Source organism: Uloborus diversus, unplaced genomic scaffold, assembly GCF_026930045.1.
Source record: "Uloborus diversus isolate 005 unplaced genomic scaffold, Udiv.v.3.1 scaffold_847, whole genome shotgun sequence".
Lineage (NCBI taxonomy): Eukaryota > Metazoa > Arthropoda > Arachnida > Araneae > Uloboridae > Uloborus > Uloborus diversus.
The window spans coordinates 10,787-32,527 of NW_026559063.1; the positions used below are offsets into that span (position 1 = coordinate 10,787).

A 21,741-nucleotide genomic window follows, 5' to 3' on the forward strand; every position below is an offset into this window, starting at 1 on the left:
AACTATTTCCACATTTCATTTCAAAAACAATTTAAATAATTGATACTCTGGGTCAAAAGATATGGTTTGTGAACACATGAAAGAAATTTCTAAAACTTCATCTTTGTACATGAATCTACTTTCAGATCAAAATTTACTCGAAGCATTTTGTTTTACATAGAATGAGACGTCTTTTGAACAACAAAATGAGTTTTAATTTTATTTTAGAGAAGAAAGCACTTCCAACTCTTAATACGGCAACCAAATGTTTTAGCAAAGTTTCATATTATTAATTAAAGCACAAGTATGCTCAGTGGAATATATAGATAAGTGTTAGAAATTTATATGAAAATAAGTTTTTCCTGGTACATCACCTCATCCTATAAAATTTATCAACGGACAAAAATTTAAAATAAAAATATAAAAAAATGTAATGATAATCTTCTCCTTTTGAAAATAATTTAATGTTAAAACCAAATAAGTTTTCAACTACTTAAAACTTGACAGAACTTACGGTTTTTTGAGCACACATGATGGACAGCCCAAACAGCCCATAATTGAACCTGATATGGCCTGGATGTTGAGAAAAGAGGGTAAAATGGATTGAAAGACCTAAAAATAAAAATTTCATAAAAGAAATGCAACAACAAAACACTAATATTTTCAAAAGTAGCAGCAAAAATATTTTTTCATGCTGTTTTGTGGTAAAAGCATAACTATGCTTCTAAAAGCACCCAGTTCATTAAATATCACATCATACCTCTCTTTTCTTCTTAGAGGTATTTTAACTTAAAATACTCAGTCGTGGTTAAGGTTGAAAAAAAAAAAAAAAAAAAAGAAGGAAGGAAGGAGAAAGTAGTAAATACTCGGGGGTTAATGCAGTTTTCATGACTGTCAAAAATGACAAGCTTCCTCATAGTTTCTGAAAATTTCACACTGTGCTCAAAAAGTTTTACTTGAGTTCACTATCACCCTAGCGTGTCATGAGCAAGTCTGGATCATGTACCAGCAGGCCAAGCCACACAAATAAATAAATGAATAAAAATAATAAATAAATTATTTGAATTTTGACATCTTGAATTCAAATTATGTTTTTCGCAATCACGAGTGTGTTTGTGTCTGTGTGCAGGCAGGAGTGTGTGTAGTTGTGTATGTATGCGCTTGTGTGTAGGATAGGAATGAAACCTGGAGACGGTTTTTGCTATAAGAGCAGCATTGTGAGGCCGGTCGACGGTGGTGCTGCAAAGGGAGGCGGGGGAAAGATAAAATCATAGGAATTCAAAACAATCAAATGAGAACAATAAGCAATGTGATGGCTCAAAATTCACTTAAACCAGTGATTCTCAACCTTTCTGGGCCCATCGCCTTCTTCTCGAGGTTTAACTTACAATTACTCCCTTCCTTACCCTTCTTCCTTGAAAACAACATCAGTTGGCGCTAGCGAGTCTTGATATTAATGAATAAAATGCATAATATTAATTTAAGGTAAAATGTAAATAGCAAATTTATCCAATCACTCTTAAACTTAAAAAAGAAGCATAAAAACCTTTTTTACGCTTTTTCTTTTTAAACATAATCGATACTTGATTGTGGATCATTCACTAAGCTCATTGACGCACTCTTCAAACGCAGGAGTAATTTTTTTACAAAATTATTTTATTTTTTAAATTAGATCTGAAGGAAATGAAAGCATTGAATCCCGAAACTAAAAAACAAAAACCAAATATTGAAATGCAAAAACACATTTGTTCCTTTTTACCATTTTAATGCACACTGATTGCTTTGGGCTAAGTGGATTTCAGCTACAACTTCAATGACAGGCTTAATATTTCTCAAAAGTGCAATAAATTCCTTTGAAGCAAGTATCCAATTTATTTGTGACAGAGGCGATGAACAACATAACTTTATTCGCTTTCGAATGATGTTGATGGAACCACATCAGGAGTGTTGTTGTTTTCCCCCACAGTTTTAAGTAATGATCCTTAAGCTTAACTCAGGCTAACTTGTAACCGTAATGTTTGAAAATGATTTTTAAAATTCTGCCTGCAAAGCAAACCCTCATTTAAGCAATTGGAAAGGGGGAGGGTGGGGGGCAATTGACAGCCGGCTGGGTTATAAAAACATAATGAAAGTATGCATTTTTGATTGCATTTTGATGCATTTTTTCCTCATAAAACGAAATGATTTCATATTCTTTGTGTCCCTCCCTCTCCCCCAGCAAACTTTGAAATGATGGGCCTGCTACAAAGTGTCGTCAAGTTTAACCACAGCTTCAAAAGAAAATGGATCTCAAATTCAATCCCTAATTTCAAACTTGGCCGAGTCTTCAAATCAGAATTCCATATCAGTTTTTAGCCTACTTTCCCAGTAAAAGTCAGAAAAAGAAGGAAAAAGCATGAAAGAAGACTTAATGCATCTTAAAAATATTGCAAAAAACAAAAAAAAGTCAAAAATAAATAAAATAATTAAATAAATATGGAAAAATTAAAAATTGGAAAGTACTTTCCCAGTAAAAGTCAGAAAAAGAAGAAAAAAGCATGAGAGAAGGCTTAATGCATCTTAAAAATATCACAAAAAACAAAAAAAAGTCAAAAATAAATAAAATAATTAAATAAATATTGAAAAATTAAAAATTGGAAAGTAGGGTATTGAGATGGGGAAAAATGTCTGTCGGTCTGTCAGTCTGTCGGTCTGTCTGCCCCCCCCCCTAATAACTTTTGAATGAATAGTCCGATTCGAACAAACTTTTTTTTGTTCGAAAGATCTCGGCGAGGACACCTCACTCCCATATTTCACTTTTTGGTTTGAACTATTTTTTGTTCAATTTTGAACAGTTCAAAAAAACTTAACATTAGCGCCTACGGGGAAATTCAAGGCTATTCCGAACAGTGAGGCGAATTTGCTTCAAACAAACTTTGTAGGAAAAAGCTTTTGATGAAAAATTTGTACATAAAATATCTTTTTGATTTGAACAATTTTCCGTTCAATTTTGAACAGTTCAAATCCCTTAACATTAGCGCCTACGGGGAAACTGAAAGTCAATGTAGATTCCGTACTTGAAGGCGGATTTCTTTCACACAAATTTTGTTGGAAATAGCTCTTGACGCCAAATTCCAGACTTCGACTCCGAGAATTTAGGGGCACTTGACTCTGACTCCGACTCCTATGCCCGACAATTAATCAGACTCCGACTCCCCGACTTGACTCTGACTTCGTAGCTTTGGCAAAAATTTATACACGGAGGACAAATGACTGACTCCGATTCTTAGATATTCGACTCCGACTCCACAGCTATGGTTTAGACTGTGAAATAATTATTGTTGATCTGACTTGTTTTTATTTTCACTCTAAAGTTTTTATTTAGGTATTCAGTTTTCGGCGAATAAACACGAAGTCATTTATGTTTCTACATAAAGATATGCGCAGACGATTTTTTTTTTTTTGACAATGAAAATTATTTTTTTAAGTGGAAATTTTATTGTTTTTATTTATTTTGGTAAGTGCATTAATTCATTTAAAAAATTGTTTTTGGCAACAGGGGAAAAAGAAACGATTTTTTTTTGATATGATGTATTTATTTTAATGAGCTTATTAATTTTAAATATTATTTTTTCGTTTTGAAAGCTGTTAAAGATTTTTTTTATGCAAAAAAGTGTATTAGCTGCTTTGTTTAAAAGTTGCTGCTTTTTTTTTTTTTTTTTTTTTTTAAGCATTCAATTTTTTTCGATGAGTGAGGAATAAATTTTATTCCTAGAAATCAGCTTAAAGTATTTTAAAAATATGTTTGAAAAAATTTGCGATTTTAGCTATTTTTGAGAATATTGATCAGGTACTAGAAAGTAGTATGGGTATACGGGAAAGTAGGCTCATCTAGTTCTAGACAGAACTTCTTGTTAATTGGTCTAGATGATCAGTCGAAATTAGAATTTTGTTTTAGGAAGTTCAGAGATCTAGTTATCTGCCTCTTGAATATCAAACTTGCCGATGAATGATGAAACAATTTCTTTGGTCTTGATGAAGTTCATCAAGAGATAGGAAGCTACTGAATGTTAATTTGTTTCTTTTCTACTTCCTTTTACAAAAAAAGAAGTATTGTATTCGCAAAAAAAAATCTCACTCAAAATTCGGCCTTAATTTCCATTTTGCTCACCCCCGAAATAATGTTGAGTTTTTTTTTTCAACTCGACCACACGTGGATAAGTACCTAAGAACGTATAGACACCACAAAGATTTATCTTGACATTCCCCGAGTTAATTACAACGGCTTTTCTCGTGACGTCCATATGCACGTATGCGCGGATATGCGTATGTGCGTATGTATGTCGCATAACTCAAGAACGGTATGTCCTAGAAAGTTGAAATTTGGTACGTAGACTCCTAGAGAGGTCTAATTGTGCACTTCCCTTTTTGGTTGCATTCGGATGTTCCAAAGGGGGTCTTTTACACCTTTTTGGGAAAAATCAATGTTAATTTCAATGCAAACTCAAGTGGTGTTATAATTTGGCGGACACTTGGTGATATTATCGCCAGCCTTTTGGTCGCCAATCTTTGTCGCCAACTTGGCGTTTTGACAAATTTGGCGTTTTTTTTTTTTAATCTGATTTTAATTTGGCCATTGTTGGTGATATTTAGAGAGTAAACTATTGAATCACATTGAAATTGCCAGTAATGGGGAAATGACATTAAATTGGAGTAAAAGGAAGTCATGTGATGCACACATCAGCTCGTTTAACTCTAGGTTCCTTGTCTGAACTTGGAATGATTGGTTTCATATTCGTTTTCAATTTTGATATTCGGAGGTGTTTTTGATTATATTTCTTATCTCTTGAATGCTCATTGCAGGTTGGGAACCACTGATTTAAACCTTTAACATTGCAAACATATCCGTCACAATCAGTAAAAGCAGAAACTCAATTATATTTGGAATCATCAGTGAAACTTAAATGTAAAAGAAAATCATCTGGAGCCACAAAAATGAGTATTTCAAACATATTAAAAAAAATAGATACATTATAACATAAAAAACAATAATAATTATAAAAGTTTGAAAACAACTACTGAAAAAAAAGTATGTAATAGTTTAATAAATTTACCAATGTTTGCAAAAAGAAAAAGAAGAAGAAGAACTTGAAACACATCATTAAAAAACAGTAAATTTTATTAGTGGGCATATTTTTTTATTAGTGGATATATTTATTATTTAGTTTAACTCATTCACATTTTCCACACAAAAGAATTGTTTCTTATTTTTAGCTCAATTATCATTTCAAACAATAATTTTAAAAATTAAATAAATGATCAACTTTTAACAAGTAGTTAGATCCTCCATAGCGTCATAATGATAATTTCCATTCATTCTGTATATTCTTACTGGATTTTCAAAAAGCCATACATAAAAATAAATGATCTAGAAATTTTTTAAAGCAAAAATTTGACCTTCAAGGTATGTATAGTTTAAAAAATATAGTTTAGTAATATTTTAAGTTACAAAATAAGATTTAAACGGTTATTTCAAATTGTTCCATTTAATTATCCTTAACATTTCTTCTTTGTGTTTATACCATGTTGATTTGTAAACAAACAATATATATATATATATATATATATATATATATATATAAATTGTAACGGATTCGGTGCGACTTCCACTTTCTTGAAATGAAAACACAGTTCTTGATAAAAACACAGGAAATTTATTTACACTATGTACAGGAAAGGTCGTCAACAACTGCTAAATTATTCATCAGCAATTAAGCAATTATCACACAACACCGTAAACTCAACGTTTACACACGTATTTACTTCCAAATACGAAAACAACACAGCGAAATGACTCGCTATAACCAGAGCAAAATGCCCTCAGCTCGAAATATCAATCCAAACTAACTGTTTATCCATCGCTAACGGCTTTTATACACCGAAAAGAATTTTCCACAACATTCTTACCTCTTCGCGAAATGCGTAGACCGTTATCAACGAAAAGAAAGAAAATAGGGGTCGTATACTTTAGCCGAATGAAAAAGGGGTTGTATATTCATTACGGGAAACTATTTACAGGTTACGTTCCTACAATAATTACTATTTACAGAATTTGTAACATTGCCCCCTTCCCAAGGACTGCACGTCCCGGGCAGTACAATCCCCAGAAAGGGTGCCAAACTTCTATCACAAGTTTACAAATATACACATTAATTAATAACTAACAGATACAGAAAACACAATAATAACAAGAAATATTACTAAACATTAAAAGCAAAAATTATCTACAACTTTTATGTTATCAACCATGGTTGTTTACGTAATATTCATGAACTATGGCCATAGTATGGGGCTAACCGATCATAATGTACAACCCTAGGTTTTGCATTAGGTGATTTTTGGATCCTCACTACGACGTCATTCAGTCGGTTAACGACTTTGTAGGGTCCATCCTAATGCGACTGCAATTTGGGTGAAAGACCTTTCCGTCGGATGGGATTCCATAACCAAACCTTGTCGCCTTCGTTGAATTCATGTCCAGTAGACCTTGTGTCGTATCGGGTCTTCATCTTCTCCGCCGCGATGTTGATTCGCTCTCGTGCGAAGTTATGAACGTCTTCCAACCGGGCCTGGAGATCCTGGATGTACTCCTCAGGCGATGCAGGCGCATCCGGAGGACGACCGAAGACGAGATCACAAGGTAGCCGAAGCTCTCGTCCGAAGAGCATCTGAGATGGGGCATATCCGGTAGTCTCGTGGACAGCACTGCGGTAGGCCAGCAGGAACAAAGGCAGCTTCTTGTCCCAATCCTGTTGATTTCTGGAGACCATAAGTGAGAGATTGTTCAGGATTGTGCGGTTAAATCTCTCCACCATGCCGTCCGATTGTGGGTGTAGTGGTGTTGTCCTAGTTTTCTCAATTCCGAGAATTTGACATAGGCCCTTAAACACAGCAGAGATGAAATTCCTCCCTTGATCGGAATGAATCTGCAAAGGTGTTCCATATCTCGAGATCCAATGTTGGACTAGAGTCTCTGCTACGGTGGTAGCCTCTTGATCTGGAATGGGATATGCTTCCGGCCATTTGGTGAAGTAGTCGATGGAATCAAGAATGTATTTGTTCCCATCAGCAGTTCCTGGTAGAGGACCCAGGATGTCGATCCCAATTCGTTCGAAAGGAGCTCCAACGTTGTACAGATGTAGCTTCCCTCTGCTTCTCTTCTTCGGTCCTTTACGAGCAGCACAGGCGTCACAAGAATGGCACCACTTCTCCACGTCATCCTTCGCCTTGCTCCAGAAGAAGCGCTCCCGAACTTTATTGAGGGTTTTCAAGACACCAAAATGTCCTCCAGTCGCACTACTATGTATTTCTTTCAGAACATCTGAAATCCTTGATCGGGGAAGTAGTAACTGCCATCTAGATGTTTTGCCGTCATCAGATTCCCATTTTCGGTACAGTACGCCGTTCCGTAAATGGAGCGAGTTCCATAGAGCCCAGTATCTTTTTGTTGCAGGACTGAAGATGGAAACGTCCTGCCAGCTAGGTTGCCGACTGTCACTTTCCATGAACTCCAAAATTGGTTTTATGTCGGGGTCTTCAAGTTGATCTTTTCGAACTTGGTCGTCACTCCATGGATCAGGTTCTGATGATGTTGGAGTCACTGTCACCTGATAGGCAGTAGGGCTAGTCGTTCCATACTGTTTCTCGATTCGGGAACAATAATTGCAGTTCTCAGGACAGGGTCTCCTTGATAAAGCGTCAGCATTACCGTGAGACAACCCTTTTCGGTGCTTGATATGCATGTCATATCCCTGGAGCCGCTGTATCCACCTGGCTATCTGGCCTTCTGGATTCTTGAAGTTCAAAAGCCAAGTTAACGAGGCATGATCTGTCCGAAGCAGAAATTTTCGGCCGTAGAGGTAATGATGGAAGTGTTCTACAGCTTTCACTATGGCCAGTAACTCCTTTCTGGTGACGCAGTAATTTCGCTCCGACTTTGATAAGCATTTGCTCCAGTAAGCAATGACATGTTCATTTCCGTCAATTTCTTGGGATAAAACAGCTCCGATGCCCTCGTGGCTCGCATCAGTGTCTAGGATGAAGGATTTTTCAGGCTGAGGATAGGCGAGGATAGGCGTTGATGTTAAAGCCTCCTTCAGTCGTAGAAATGCATCTTCGCATTCTTTGGACCATTCAAACCTTTGCTTGCTCTCCGTCAGCTTATGCAAAGGTCGTGCAATGTTGGAAAAACCCTTCACAAACTTCCTGTAGTACGTGCAGAGCCCCAGGAAACTTCGCAACTGATGGATGTTTTCGGGACGACTCCAACTCCTGACCGCAGATACCTTCTCTGGATCGGTTTGCACACCCTCAGAAGAGATGATGTGACCAAGGTAGTTCACTTCCCGGCGGAACAAATTACATTTGGACGGGCTTAACTTCAGATTGGCTTCCTTAAGCTTTTGCAGCACCTTCCTAAGATTTGCCAGATGTTCTTCGAAGCTGCGTCCCACGATGATGATATCGTCTAAGTAGACCAGACAGGATTCGTAAGAGAGTCCTCTTAACACTGTCTCCATAAGACGCTCGAACGTGGCTGGTGCATTGCAGAGGCCAAATGGCATCACTTTAAACTGCTATAAGCCTTGTCCAGTTGTAAACGCTGTCTTCTCTCGATCCTCAGGGTGTATCTCAACCTGCCAGTAGCCGCTCTTCAAGTCCAGGGTCGAAAACCACTTGTGTCCGGAAAGAGTGTCCAAGGTATCGTCTATCCGTGGAAGAGGGTAACTGTCTTTCTTGGTGATTTCATTCAGTCGTCGGTAATCGACACAAAATCTGGTGGAGCCATCTTTCTTTCGGACCAAGACGATGGGAGAGGCCCAAGGACTGGATGAAGGTTCGATTACATCATTCTCCTTCATCTCTTTCAGGAGGGTTTCAACCTCTTCCTTCTTAGCGAACGGTAGTCGTCTTGGATGCTGTTTAATAGGGGGGTGTTCTCCAGTGTAAATCCTATGCTGCGTTAAATTCGTACGGCCAACATCCTCCGATGTAGATGAAAACAGATGTTTGAAGTCGTCCACCAATTGTTCCGCAGCAGTTCTTTGATCCTTCGATAAGGGTGCACTACCAATTAACTTCGACGTCAAGGACTCAGAAGACACAGTTTCGGGGGAATTGATTCTTCTAATGATGCAGTTTACTGGAGTACAAGTTGCCAACACTTCACCTTTTCGGATATTCCTTGGCCTTTCACTCACGTTGGCGACTCTCACAGGAATTACATCCTTAGAAAGGTCCACAAGCGTAGATGCTACCAGTACTCCTTTTAGGCTATTGCTTAGGTTAGGGTATTCAATGAGTCCAAATTGAAAACTATTGCTTTCTTCAAGGGAGCCAGGTACTAATGATTCTGACCTTGAGGGAATCGATAAATCTGTTTGAGCTATTATTTGATGAGCGGATTTTACATCACTCTCTGCAGGGAAAACGGCTATGTCTTCTCTCATCGAGTGCAGCTCATTAGTCTTGAAGTCGAGAGTGAAGTCATATTTCTTCAAAAAGTCCAATCCGAGAATGAAGGGGTCCGTGATATTAGCGACGAATGCCGTATGATGGTAGGTGGCATTCCCAAACACTATTTCCAAGTCCACTTTACCCTCAATCTCAATTTTGTCACCTGTCACAGTCTGGAGACTTACGCGTGGCGATGTCCACAACAGTTTCAATCCAAATTCACGAGCCACATCTGTCCTAATGATTGTCACATTGGCTCCAGTGTCAACAATCAGTCTGCAGGGGTTCCCATTTACATGTGCGTAAATGAAAAGTCCATCACTGCCACTACTAGAAGAGGAAATCTGCAGAGCTTTAGTGGTGGTGATTTCCTTCCCTCGCGTAGCTTGGCGAGCCGGACAGCTCCTTCGCAGGTGTCCTTCACTACCGCATTTCCAGCACTTCTGCTCTTGTTTCTTTTGGGCTGCTCAGATGTCTTGTCAAGTCACCGAGTTGTCTCTCAAGTTCAGCGAGGTGGGACGACCTGGAATCAGACTCATCAGCTTCCTGAGTCCGGATTAGATGGCGATCCACACGGGTTGCTTCTTGGGCGGCCTCGTATCTCATCGCATACATCAAAGCGGATTTCAAGTCGTTTACATTCGCCATCCGGAGGGCCTTCTGGATCTCAGGATTCCGAACTCCGTCGATGAAGTAGTTGAGTGCCAGGTTGTCCCGAACATCCGCAGGACAGTCGCAAAAAGCAAGATGAGACAGTCTCTCGACGTCCGCCGCTAGCTCTTGCAGGGTTTCCCCGGTTTTCTGGAAACGGGACTTCAACTGGAGTCGGCTGAACTCTTTCTGGCACTTCTCACCGAAGCGAAGCTCCAACGCAGATGTGAGGGCGGCGAAATCCAGGCGCTGGCTGTCCGGAAGGGTCTGAAGAATGTCCGCTGCGTCACCTCTCAGGGATGCTGCAAGATGGCAGGCCTTGGTAGCAGAGTCCCATCCGTTCGCTTCCGCCACTATCATGAATTGGGTTTTGTACACCTGACACGAACTTTTCCCATCAAATGTGGCCAGTTTAATGGACGGTCGAGCAACAGATGTGGGAGCGCAAAACTGTACAGAGCTGCTTTCCGCGGTCGCCAATCTCCTTTCCATGTCTTTAATTTTCTCATCCACATGATTCTCAACTGTTGCGATACGGTTTTCTACTGTTTCAAATTTTTCATCAAAAGCATCAACTCGATGCTCTATCTCATTAAATTTATTTTCCATCACAGTCTTTACCGAAGTAAGGTCGTTTTTAATTTCCTCTTGGTTAGAAGCTAAATCCTTTTTCAGCACCATTAAATCACTTTTCCATTGTTCTTGATTAGCCGCCATATCATTTTTTAATTGTTCTTGATTAGCCGCCATATCATTTTTTAATTGTTCTTGATTAGCCGCCATATCATTTTTTAATTGTTCTTGATTAGCCGCCATATCACTCTTCACAGAGTTGATTGCATCAAGCAGTTGTTTTAATTGTTCATCCATTGCGCGAGTAATCCCCATAAAATTAAAGTCCAAATTTAAAAAGTCTGTATGAAAAAATGTCCAAAGTCACACTTACTGCAAGAAAGTCCTGAATAGCCCCACGTTGGGCGCCAAATTGTAACGGATTCGGTGCGACTTCCACTTTCTTGAAATGAAAACACAGTTCTTGATAAAAACACAGGAAATTTATTTACACTATGTACAGGAAAGGTCGTCAACAACTGCTAAATTATTCATCAGCAATTAAGCAATTATCACACAACACCGTAAACTCAACGTTTACACACGTATTTACTTCCAAAAACGAAAACAACACAGCGAAATGCCTCGCTATAACCAGAGCAAAATGCCCTCAGCTCGAAATATCAATCCAAACTAACTGTTTATCCACAGGGTTCATACCCTTTAGGCAGAAAAAAATTCAAGCACTTTTCAAGTACTTTTCAAGGTAAAAAATTTTGTTTTCAAGGCAATATCATAAATTTGTACTAAAAATATTGTATGCAGATTTCATTTACTACAAACACATAGAAATAAGGCAATAATACAAAAAAGGATAGGAAAACAAAATTGTTTTTTCTACAAGGAGAGATCCTTTGATGAAAGATCTACTGCGTTGAAAGATTTTCTGAAAATGTTTGAAAAGTTTGTTCATAAAGAGAAGCAGATACCAAGAGGTTTAATTTTGAGGTTTTTCAAAGGGTGCAGCAGTCAGAGGTTTGTATATTTTTTTCTAGAATCAGCAAATTGATACTTAAAAAAAAACCTTTCATAAGTGCTTTTAACTTTTATGGGAAAAAACTAAAATATCCAAGTTCAATGGCATTGCCAGAGAGGAGTTTTTGCAGTCACTCCCCCCCCCCCCCCGGTTTCAACATTTATTTCCAATATCTATACAGTGGTTTATTACAATATAAGGGTGGTTTAGGACAAAAACACTACCCAGAAAGTTATTTCAGTTTGCACTATTCAGTTCTAAAAATATTACGTTTGCAAATCATTTATAAGTATGCAAATCAATTATTCATATGTATTTATTAGCTATTCAGCCAATAAGGCATTTCAACTGTCCTCGAGTAAATTTAAAAATTAGGAAATAAGAAAAGTTTATGAAAGTCCACAGTCTACGCCTCAAAATATACAAAAGCAGCTTAAGCAGTGATAAATACTCTGAATGCAAACTTGAGCCTATTCAGCTTTCATTGATTAACTTGCAATAGACAATAAATGTGCAAGTTCAGATTTATAGAGCCATATTTCGAAATTGAAAAGATTCACAAGAAGTTGACATATATTATGACAAAAGTAGTTTTATTTTGGGAAAAAATGGGTTATTGTTGAAATTAGAATTTAAATTTAGAAAGGCAATAATATTCAGGTGTAATTGTGATTTGTGAGTTCATAAAAAATTACCTGAAAGTTTCAAAGAGCAAAATGGGGCGAGGGGGGGGAATAATTTTTAAAACTAAGACCCCTATTACTTGAATATACATATGTACAACAATAACTTTTGCTATGCATACAATTCATAAAATAGTTTATTAAGTCAAAATATTCTGCATAGAAGTACCATGCCCAGTGCCTGTTGATAACCAGCAACAGGCACTGGGCCTAGCTAGGCTGGTACTGGTCAATTTATTACATCCAAATGAAGATGAATGACCCTCCTTAAGCTATCTACCCCTTTGCTGATTAAAGCCTCTTTCAGTAAGCTCCAAGTACCTTAATACAACCTTAATAAAGTAGTAATTTTGAACATTTGAGGAAAAGGGGAAAATTGGAGATATAGGGAGGTAAAAACATAAAAACGAACACTACTGGATTTCAAGTGAATAATCATAACACAACCACCCCTGTTATACACTTTATTTATTTTAGCAGACGTAAAAAAATGATGTACTTATAAATAAAATTATATAAATCAACTTTATATTTAAAATACAAACTTTAAGTTAATTTGTTAGGTGCTCAACTGCTGAAATTTAATTTTTTTTTCTTTTTTTTTAAATCTGTTATGACCAAAAATTAGGTAAAGATAATCATTCAAAATTGCAAAAATAAATAAGCAAATAATTAAACAAGACCAAGGTAATAAATTCTTTAACTCTTTAGTTATTAAAATAAAAAATAAAATAAGCTAATCTGATGTAGCAGTGTCAAAATAACTACTAATTGCCAAAAATATAAAAATATTTACAAAATGCAAAAGGATTGAAATCTCAAACAAGGGAAGCAAATTTTCGCGAATTAAGTTTAATGTTGTCATGTTTCCCATAAAATAAACTTATATTTTACTGAAATTAAACATAAAATATGCTAATCTACGGTAGCAAATATGAAAATAACATCCGATTAGTGAATATATTTAAATATTTGCAAGATGCAAAAAGATTGAAATTTCAAACATGAGAAGCAATTTTTCGCAAAGTCTGAGTTCGTTCGACGTGGCATGTTTCCCATGAAATAAATTTATTTGTATTTTAAAATTATACAAAAAATATACTAATCTAAGGTAGCATATGCAAAACTAACATTTGATTAGCCAAAATATTTAAATATTTGCAGGATGCAAAAAGATTGAAATTTCAAACACAAGAGCAATTTTTCGCGAAACCCGAGTAAGTTCAATGTTGTCATGGTTTTCAAATTAATTTCTTTGTTAATTAATGAAATTAAACAAAAAATAAACTAATCTAAGGTACCATATGTCAAAATATCTTTCGGTTGTAAAACACATCAAAATATTTACAAGATGCAAAAGGATTGAAATCCCAAACAAGGAAGCAATTTTTCGCGATGTTGCATACTGAACACATGTTCAGAAAATTGCATTGGTGAAATACTTTTTTAAAACTTCTAAGCACAATTCGTTGATTTTTGAGAGAATTTAAGCACTGAGAAACTTTTTCAAGGTTTTAAAACTTTTTCAAGGTTTTCAAGCACTTGAAAATGAACTTTTTTTTTTCAAGCACTTTTCAAGGTTTTTCAAGGGCGTACGAACCCTGATCCATCGCTAACGGCTTTTATACACCGAAAAGAATTTTCCACAACATTCTTACCTCTTCGCGAAATGCGTAGACCGTTATCAACGAAAAGAAAGAAAATAGGGGTCGTATACTTTAGCCGAATGAAAAAGGGGTTGTATATTCATTACGGGAAACTATTTACAGGTTACGTTCCTACAATAATTACTATTTACAGAATTTGTAACAATATATATATATATATATATATATATATACTTAGTTAGTTTTAGCCTGGGGAAAAAAATGAAAATGACTTAGCAAAAAAGAGAATACCTGTATGCAACCATTTCAGTTTCTGGTACATGCCAACTTAAAACTGCATCACCCTAAAGAGAAATAAACAACATTATAATAAGAAAATATCACTTTTGCAAAAGTTCATAAAAAAAGTTTTTCTCTTATTCTTAAAAAGTTAAATAAGATCTAAAATAAATTACTAAAATTTAAAAACAAAGAATCATTGTTTCTATTTCATCACAAAGGTTGACGAAAGAGAATGTCTAGACTAAATAAGCAGCTCAAAAAGATAGCAAATTTGCAAATTTTAAATTCTTAACGAAATTAGATATATTATAGTTTTATTAATGTGTAAGTTTCATTGCACTGAAAAAAAAAAGTTACTTTTACTTCATGCAATATACCAACAAACCTAGTTATGCAACCCAGAAACTACAGTTTCATCCTTGTTATGGACTCATCAGTCTGAAACAGACAGTAATCAAGCTGGAGGCAGATGTCATCTTATTGAGGCTGAGAGTGCCAACCAACTGGTAGCTAAAATAAATTTAGTACACCCGCGAGAATCTGCAGCAATGGTACACTTCAACTCGCGAATTGAAGGCATAGCTTAGTTTGTTGGCACTCTCAGCTTCAGTGAGATGACGTCTGCTTCCAGCGTGGTTATTGTCTCTTCCAGACGGATGAGTCTGTAGCAAGGATGAAACTGCAGTCTCTGGATGGCATAATGGATGGTTCTTGGTATATTACATATAGTTCTGCCTTAGCCCTGGCTTAGGGGTGGAAACTTACTGTTTATTTACTTTATTTCTAGAACTTTTTTTAGACTTAAGCAATAATACAGATGATGTACTTACAAAAAGTCTGTTGTTGTGTCGGATAATAATATTGAAAGAGAGAGAGAGAGAGCAAAGGCCTATGTATGTTTATAATCCAACCAGATCATATGAAAAATTAATTGAATAAAAATCTAATAGGTGATTAAAAATAGTGTTACAACTGTTTAAAATGTATCAAATCTGGGACTGTATCAACACTAGATTTTTGCTTCAAATACACACAGTTCTTTAAACTTGCCAAGTTTTTAAAAATTTGGTATTCTGGAATAAATTCATAAAAATTTAATGTTATTTATCCAAAAAGTACTAATGTAACATATTTTTGCTCAATCGGGTGTTTTCCCCCCTACTAGAGAAAAAGATTGTTAAAAACATCAAGGCAGCAGCACCTAGCCTGGTCAAGAAAAAACCTAATAAAGTTTAAAATAAAAATCATGTGCTTCTTTTTAAATTACACATAATAATAAATCCCCCCAATTAGTGATGTGGATCGGGTAAATACGCAGCGGGTAGGTAAATATTTTTTGGGTATTTACCCGGGTATTTACCCAAGACCTGGGTAAATACCCAAAAACTGGGTATTTTACAAAAAATGCAAAAAAGTGAATGGGATTTTTTTTTTTTAAATCTAAATATGAAATAATTGGTAAAAATGATATATACATAATTATTACACAGTTTATAATATTTTTTATTGAAAGATTTGATGAAATCATGAAAGAAACATATCGTGAACCAAAGAATCTTTCTTTTCAATGTCATAATTGGAGAAGTATAAGCAATTCATTATGAACTTCAGGATTTCAAAATCATAATCTAGGTTAGTCATATCCAAAATGAAAAAAAAAAGGAAGCATGAGGGATGTTTGGAAGATTAAACTGAGAAGTTATTAAGACTATGGTGTTATATTTTATTGATATTTAAGTGATAACATGGAAAATATAGAAACAGTTTTCACATTAATAAGCAAAAAAAAAAAAAAATCAAAATATTCTATTCTGTTGCCTTACTCATTTGCATTTGCTCCCCTGTAGGGTGGGAAGGTAAATATTTTTTTGGGTATTTATCCAAAGGCAGGGTAAATCCCCTAGTAATTTTGCATTTTGAAAAAATTTTAGGTAGTATTAAAAGGGGACTATTTTCTTTTTTAAACATAAACCCGAAAATAAAAGATTAAAAATTTTAAATGAATTTTAAATGTTTATGTATATATTATGTGCGTGTGTGTGATACAGAATACACCTGATATAGGTAAATAAATAGTAATAATAAATTGAGCGACATTTCGTTACATTTTGATGTCATGCAGGGACATATTACTGGGTTATAAAAGACTAGGACCTTAAAAAATTGATGTTTGCTTTTTTTTTGTAACCAGTTAAGCTTTTTACTTTTTGTCGAATGGCTTTTTATATCTGAAATTTGGCTATCAACATTGATTAGGCATATCCAACACATTTAATATGAATATCATATTAGATTGCTAAGCTGTTTCACACAATAAATCTTTAAATATGTGATCAAAATACAATTTTTGGGCAAAAATTTATTGTTTTGTATATGGTTGGTTGTATATATACATAATGGAATACATACAGAAAAGTATTTTAGTTGAATATAAATTTTTTAAATAAATACCCGGGTATTTACCCCGGTATATACCCTGGGTATTTACCCCTAAAAATATATACCCGGGTATTTTACATCACTACCCCCAATATTCTTTTGAAAAAACAATATGGTTTAAAGTAAGTTCAATTTATAGGAAAAAAAAATTAGCTTATAGAATAATAATCTCAAGAACATTAGGTCCCATTATAAACTCTCATATTTAATAATAATTCCTTTTATTTACATAAAGAAAACTGGTCAAATCCGGTCAAAAAAAGAGATTTGCCTCTATCATTTTGCATTTAGCAGTTAAAGCAATATACATATGTATTAAAACATTTTTTTTTTTGCAAACGAATTACAGTTCTATCTATAGCCAAATCCAAATTTATTCATTAGAATTCAAATGATAATTCAAAAGCGGCATTATGGTTTTGGAAATCAAAGAAATCAATCACTTAGACCCTAAGCGCATAAAAGACAAATATTAAACAAATGACCTTCCAAAGTTCTCCCATTTTTTTCCTTTATGAAAAATAAAACATTTTCAATCTTTCCCCGAGTAGCATCAACTCATCGGCCGATCATCGGCCGTTCATCGAAATCCGATGAAACTTTGATTGGGCGATGATCGGATTCCGATGAGTTTTCATCGGAAATTGCTCCAATATGTCTCATCGGCAATAGTAGAATCCGATCATCGGAATCCGATGAATTTTGCTCCCTATACCGATGAGATTTGGAGCAATATACGAGCAGTACTGTTCCGAGGCGATGAATTTTGGATGAAAATACGATGAGATTTTGGAGCAATATACGAGCAGTGCTGTTCCGAGGCGATGAAGTTAGGATGAAAATACGATGAGAAGTAGTAACAACTGCGATATAGGGACAAGCAGGAGGAAAAAAAAATTAACAGAGGGAAGGGGGGTCCGCTATCTTGGATGATCACGTGACCCTTCCGCCATCTTGAAAACTTGCAGGAGGGGTATTTCCGGATGACGTCATTTGGGACATTTATTTAATATATTTTAATTTCTTTTAATAACTTGTTTATTTTATTTCAAATTTAACAACTTTTGATGAACGTGATTCATGAGTTCAATCTAAGTCGCTTTAGTCGGGAATCGAACCCTAGACCTCTAGAATACGAGATTCATATGCTAACCACTAGACAAGTAATTGTTGGCATAAATTAAAGTTAAGTTTAAAATCCAGAAGTTAAGATATTTAACCTAAGCCAACATTAACTGGCCGTGTAATGTCAAGTTGGAGACAAGCAAAAAACATGTTTCAGAAAAATACATTTATTAAATATGACTAGAATAACATCCCCATAAAATACAACCCCAAAATATCATAACAAAAGTGGTTCCAAAATATAAAGAAAAATGTCACCAAGATGTCGATGCAGTCACTTGCCACTCCGAAGGATCAGGTAGAAAACTCACAAAAGGTCCGCCGAATCACACTTCAGGAATGTCCGAATGAAAAGCACCATTACACAATTCGTAGATCGGTGAACATCACAGGTAGACACATGGAACTCACATCCCCGACATTTTAATTGGCCGGACACAACGCAACAGGTTCTTCACCTGGATTCACTAATTCCAGGACTTGGAATATTAAACATCTCATACCACAAAAACCCCCGCTAGCATCGCGGGGAAAAACCCCCCTACACGTGAGCCGGACTAGGCTTCACGTTCAGAACCAACCACTGGGGATAGTGGAAAGAAGAAAAACGAGAGAGCGATCGCTGCCACTCGCCACAATATATATGTTTTATCAACCAATGAGATTCCATGCCTCGATGACGTCACCACACTAACTTCTACTTCGACCATCACTCATTTGCATATTCCACTACCGCGAATCTTCGTACTCCTCTCCATAGCACGTGCGGTCAACGAGTGGAATTAATTCGAGTCGATCAGGTGACAACTCAACTTTTCTGAATCGACACATCGAGACATGCAATCTCCGATGGTTTCAATAAACAGTCGCCATTAATTATGGCGTGGGGGAATCGTCGATTGAAGTGTTAGCACCAACTAGTTGACAGGTTCTACTTTTACCAGACTGGGCTTAAAGTAGGTACACTTAACTTTAAATTATTTTCTTTAAATTATCGGCTGTGGACCGAGAATAAAAACTAAATAAAATAAAATAATATTTTATGCTAACAGTAATGCTCTTTCCAAGGAGGAAAATAATGTATTAAATGGAAAATAATTTGTGGCGCCATCTATCGGGTGGTAAGGTCATGACAAATTTCTGAACGGAAATAACTGATTTTTTTCAGTGAACATACTTGTGGCGCCAGCTTGTGAAGAGTCGGAGTCGATCATTTTGCCCGCAAACTGAGTCGGAGTCGGTAATTTTTTGAATCAAATTGAACGGAATGGAATTGTTTTGGAGATAGAGAGAAATCATTCAAGAGTCGGAGTCTCATTTTGTTCGCAATTCCAGTGAGGTAATCGGGATTGGAATCGTGGAGTTAAAGTTGAATTGATTTTGCAGCAAATCGGAGTATACCCTTCCAAAATCCAGGAGTCGGATTCGGAGTCAAAGTCTCAGTCATTTTTCCTCCGATTCTCAACCCTGAATGTTGATCAGTATAGCATTACGTTTGATCAATAGTAGGATATTCGAATAATAAAACTTATCCTATTATAACAGTTGGGAGATTTCCAAAAATTTTAGATTGGGAAAATTTTTATCGGAAAATTTAAACGACCTACTTTTTTTAAGATGAAATGTAACTTGGCAAATTTTCATCGGAAAATTTGATCGTTACGATCTCTTTTTCCGATGAAATGAAGCTCGGCAAATTTTATCGTTAAGATCTCTTTTTCGATGAAATGAAGCTCGGCAAATTTTCATCGGAAAATTTGATCGTTACGATCTCTTTTTCCGATGAAATGCAGCTCAGCAAATTTTCATCGGAAAATTTGATCGTTACGATCTCTATTTCCGATGAAATGTAGCTCGGCAAATTTTCATCGGAAAATTTGATCGTTACGATGTCTTTTTACGATGAAATGCAGCTCGGCAAATTTTCATCGGAAAATTTGATCGTTACGATCTCTATTTCCGATGAAATGTAGCTCGGCAAATTTTCATCGGAAAATTTGATCGTTACGATGTCTTTTTACGATGAAATGCAGCTCGGCAAATTTTCATCGGAAAATTTGATCGTTACGATGTCTATTTCCGATGAAATGTAGCTCGGCAAATTTTCATCGGAAAATTTGATCGTTACGATCTCTTTTTCCGATGAAATGTAGTTCAGAAAATTTTCATCGGAAAATTTGATCGTAAGGATATAGTTTTCCGATAAAAAATAGCTCATCGAAAACCATTCTCGGATTCTGATCGCAATGATATCAGCGTGCATTACGCGATGAGTTTAGGAGGAGACGATGATCGGCCGAGCAAAATCCAATGAGTTGATGCTACCTGGGTCATCTGAGAAAAACAAATTTAAAATCAAGAAAATAAATCAGTAATAAGCATTCATTTTTAAACTTTGCAGCTTTTATACATTTATATACACTAATGTCAAAAGAAGAAAAAATATGCAATGGAATATGCAGAACATATGCATTTACATATAATCCAGGTTGTAATCATATATTAAGAGGACTGGAAAATATATAATGTGTTTTCCAAACAAATAAAATTTCAAGCAGTTTTTATTTTTAATCAATGATATAACTACCCTTGATATTAACAACTTCTGGCCATTTAATGCGCAAACTTTCAATTCTGGATTGATAAAAATAACTTGGGTTTGAACTAAAGTGTCTAGATTTGGATACATTTTGGATATCAGGAAAATTTTCAAGTTTTTTGTTGAATAGGGATGGAAATAAAGGTAAATAGAATGGTGCAATATCGGTGAGTACGGTAGGAGAGGCTAACCACTATAATACACTGGTTTTATAAAAAGTTCGTTTTGAACAGTGCGGTTTTGCATAATCATGCTTTACCAGTTGATATTTACTGGAAGAAACTTGCCCCACATTGCATCAGATGATTTCTCTTTAATCTGGTCGCTATATGACAAGAAACGTGAAAATTTGGATGATATCCAAAACACCATCTCCAGTCACTTTGAACTATAACCAATTGATTTTTATTGATTTACATCAGTTAAAATAAAATACATACTAGTTCGGAAATCATATCATTCCATGAGACTGAAGAGCAATCCCAAAAAGACTTTCCCTCACTAGCTATATGAGCTACAATGCCAGCAGCAAAATAGCTTACATCTATATGATCCGAACGTAAAAGTTTCCTGAAAGGAACAAATGCAATCATTACAAAAATACACTGTACAATAGCAGGTGAGATATCATAACTAAGATAGTAACAACCATGTGTTCAAGTCAAAAAAAAAGAGGTAGTTTTTATTCCTTGTACAAACACAGTTTGAATACAACTGGTAGAAACTGATTTGATACCACACAATGCCAGAACATTGAGTGTGGTTAGGATCTAAAACTAAAAGTTATGTATGAATTGAAATAACAAAGCAATGATAATTGTGGCTTATTTTGTAATTTACTGAACACAAATTTAAATATATTGTATTCTAAAGTCAAAAAAAAAAAAAAAAAAAAAGCATTTTTTCTAAACTGCTTAGACAAAGCCAGCTACACCACATTATCTCCTCCGGTTTAGCTAGGGGTTTAAACTTGATACATCATGGGGGACCCTATGTATATTTGACACATATTAATACCCTAAACAGCATTTGATTAAGAGAGCACCGATTTCACTGAAAGCAACTATTATCTTTTTAAAAACATAACAAGGGATTTTCGTACCCTCCTCCCCTTCCAGCTTACAAGGGCTTCTTTTAATACCATTAAATTACAGAGGTGAAGTAAAGGCATTAAAAATATGTTCATTTTGATGCCCAGTTTCCCTACCAGATGAAGGTACCTGGGCTCTCTTTGATGTGAAACTTCATGAGGAATTTAATTTTGCCAAGAGCACTCATAGCAAAAAGAGTACT

At 35.6% G+C, this 21,741-nt stretch overlaps 1 protein-coding gene across 1 annotated transcript in view; it reads right to left on the reverse strand.

Annotated features, from left to right (window-relative positions):
- Positions 1-464: 464 nt before the first annotated feature.
- LOC129233971 (protein zyg-11 homolog B-like) overlaps positions 465-21,741 on the reverse strand; it is a 46,249-nt gene continuing 24,972 nt past the window's right edge. The window contains exons 11-13 of the mRNA XM_054867881.1: positions 20,889-21,018; positions 14,295-14,347; positions 465-591 (exon numbers count right to left, since the gene is read on the reverse strand). Of these exons, the coding sequence (XP_054723856.1) occupies positions 465-591; positions 14,295-14,347; positions 20,889-21,018 (310 nt within the window). The remainder of the gene's footprint in view (positions 592-14,294; positions 14,348-20,888; positions 21,019-21,741) is intronic.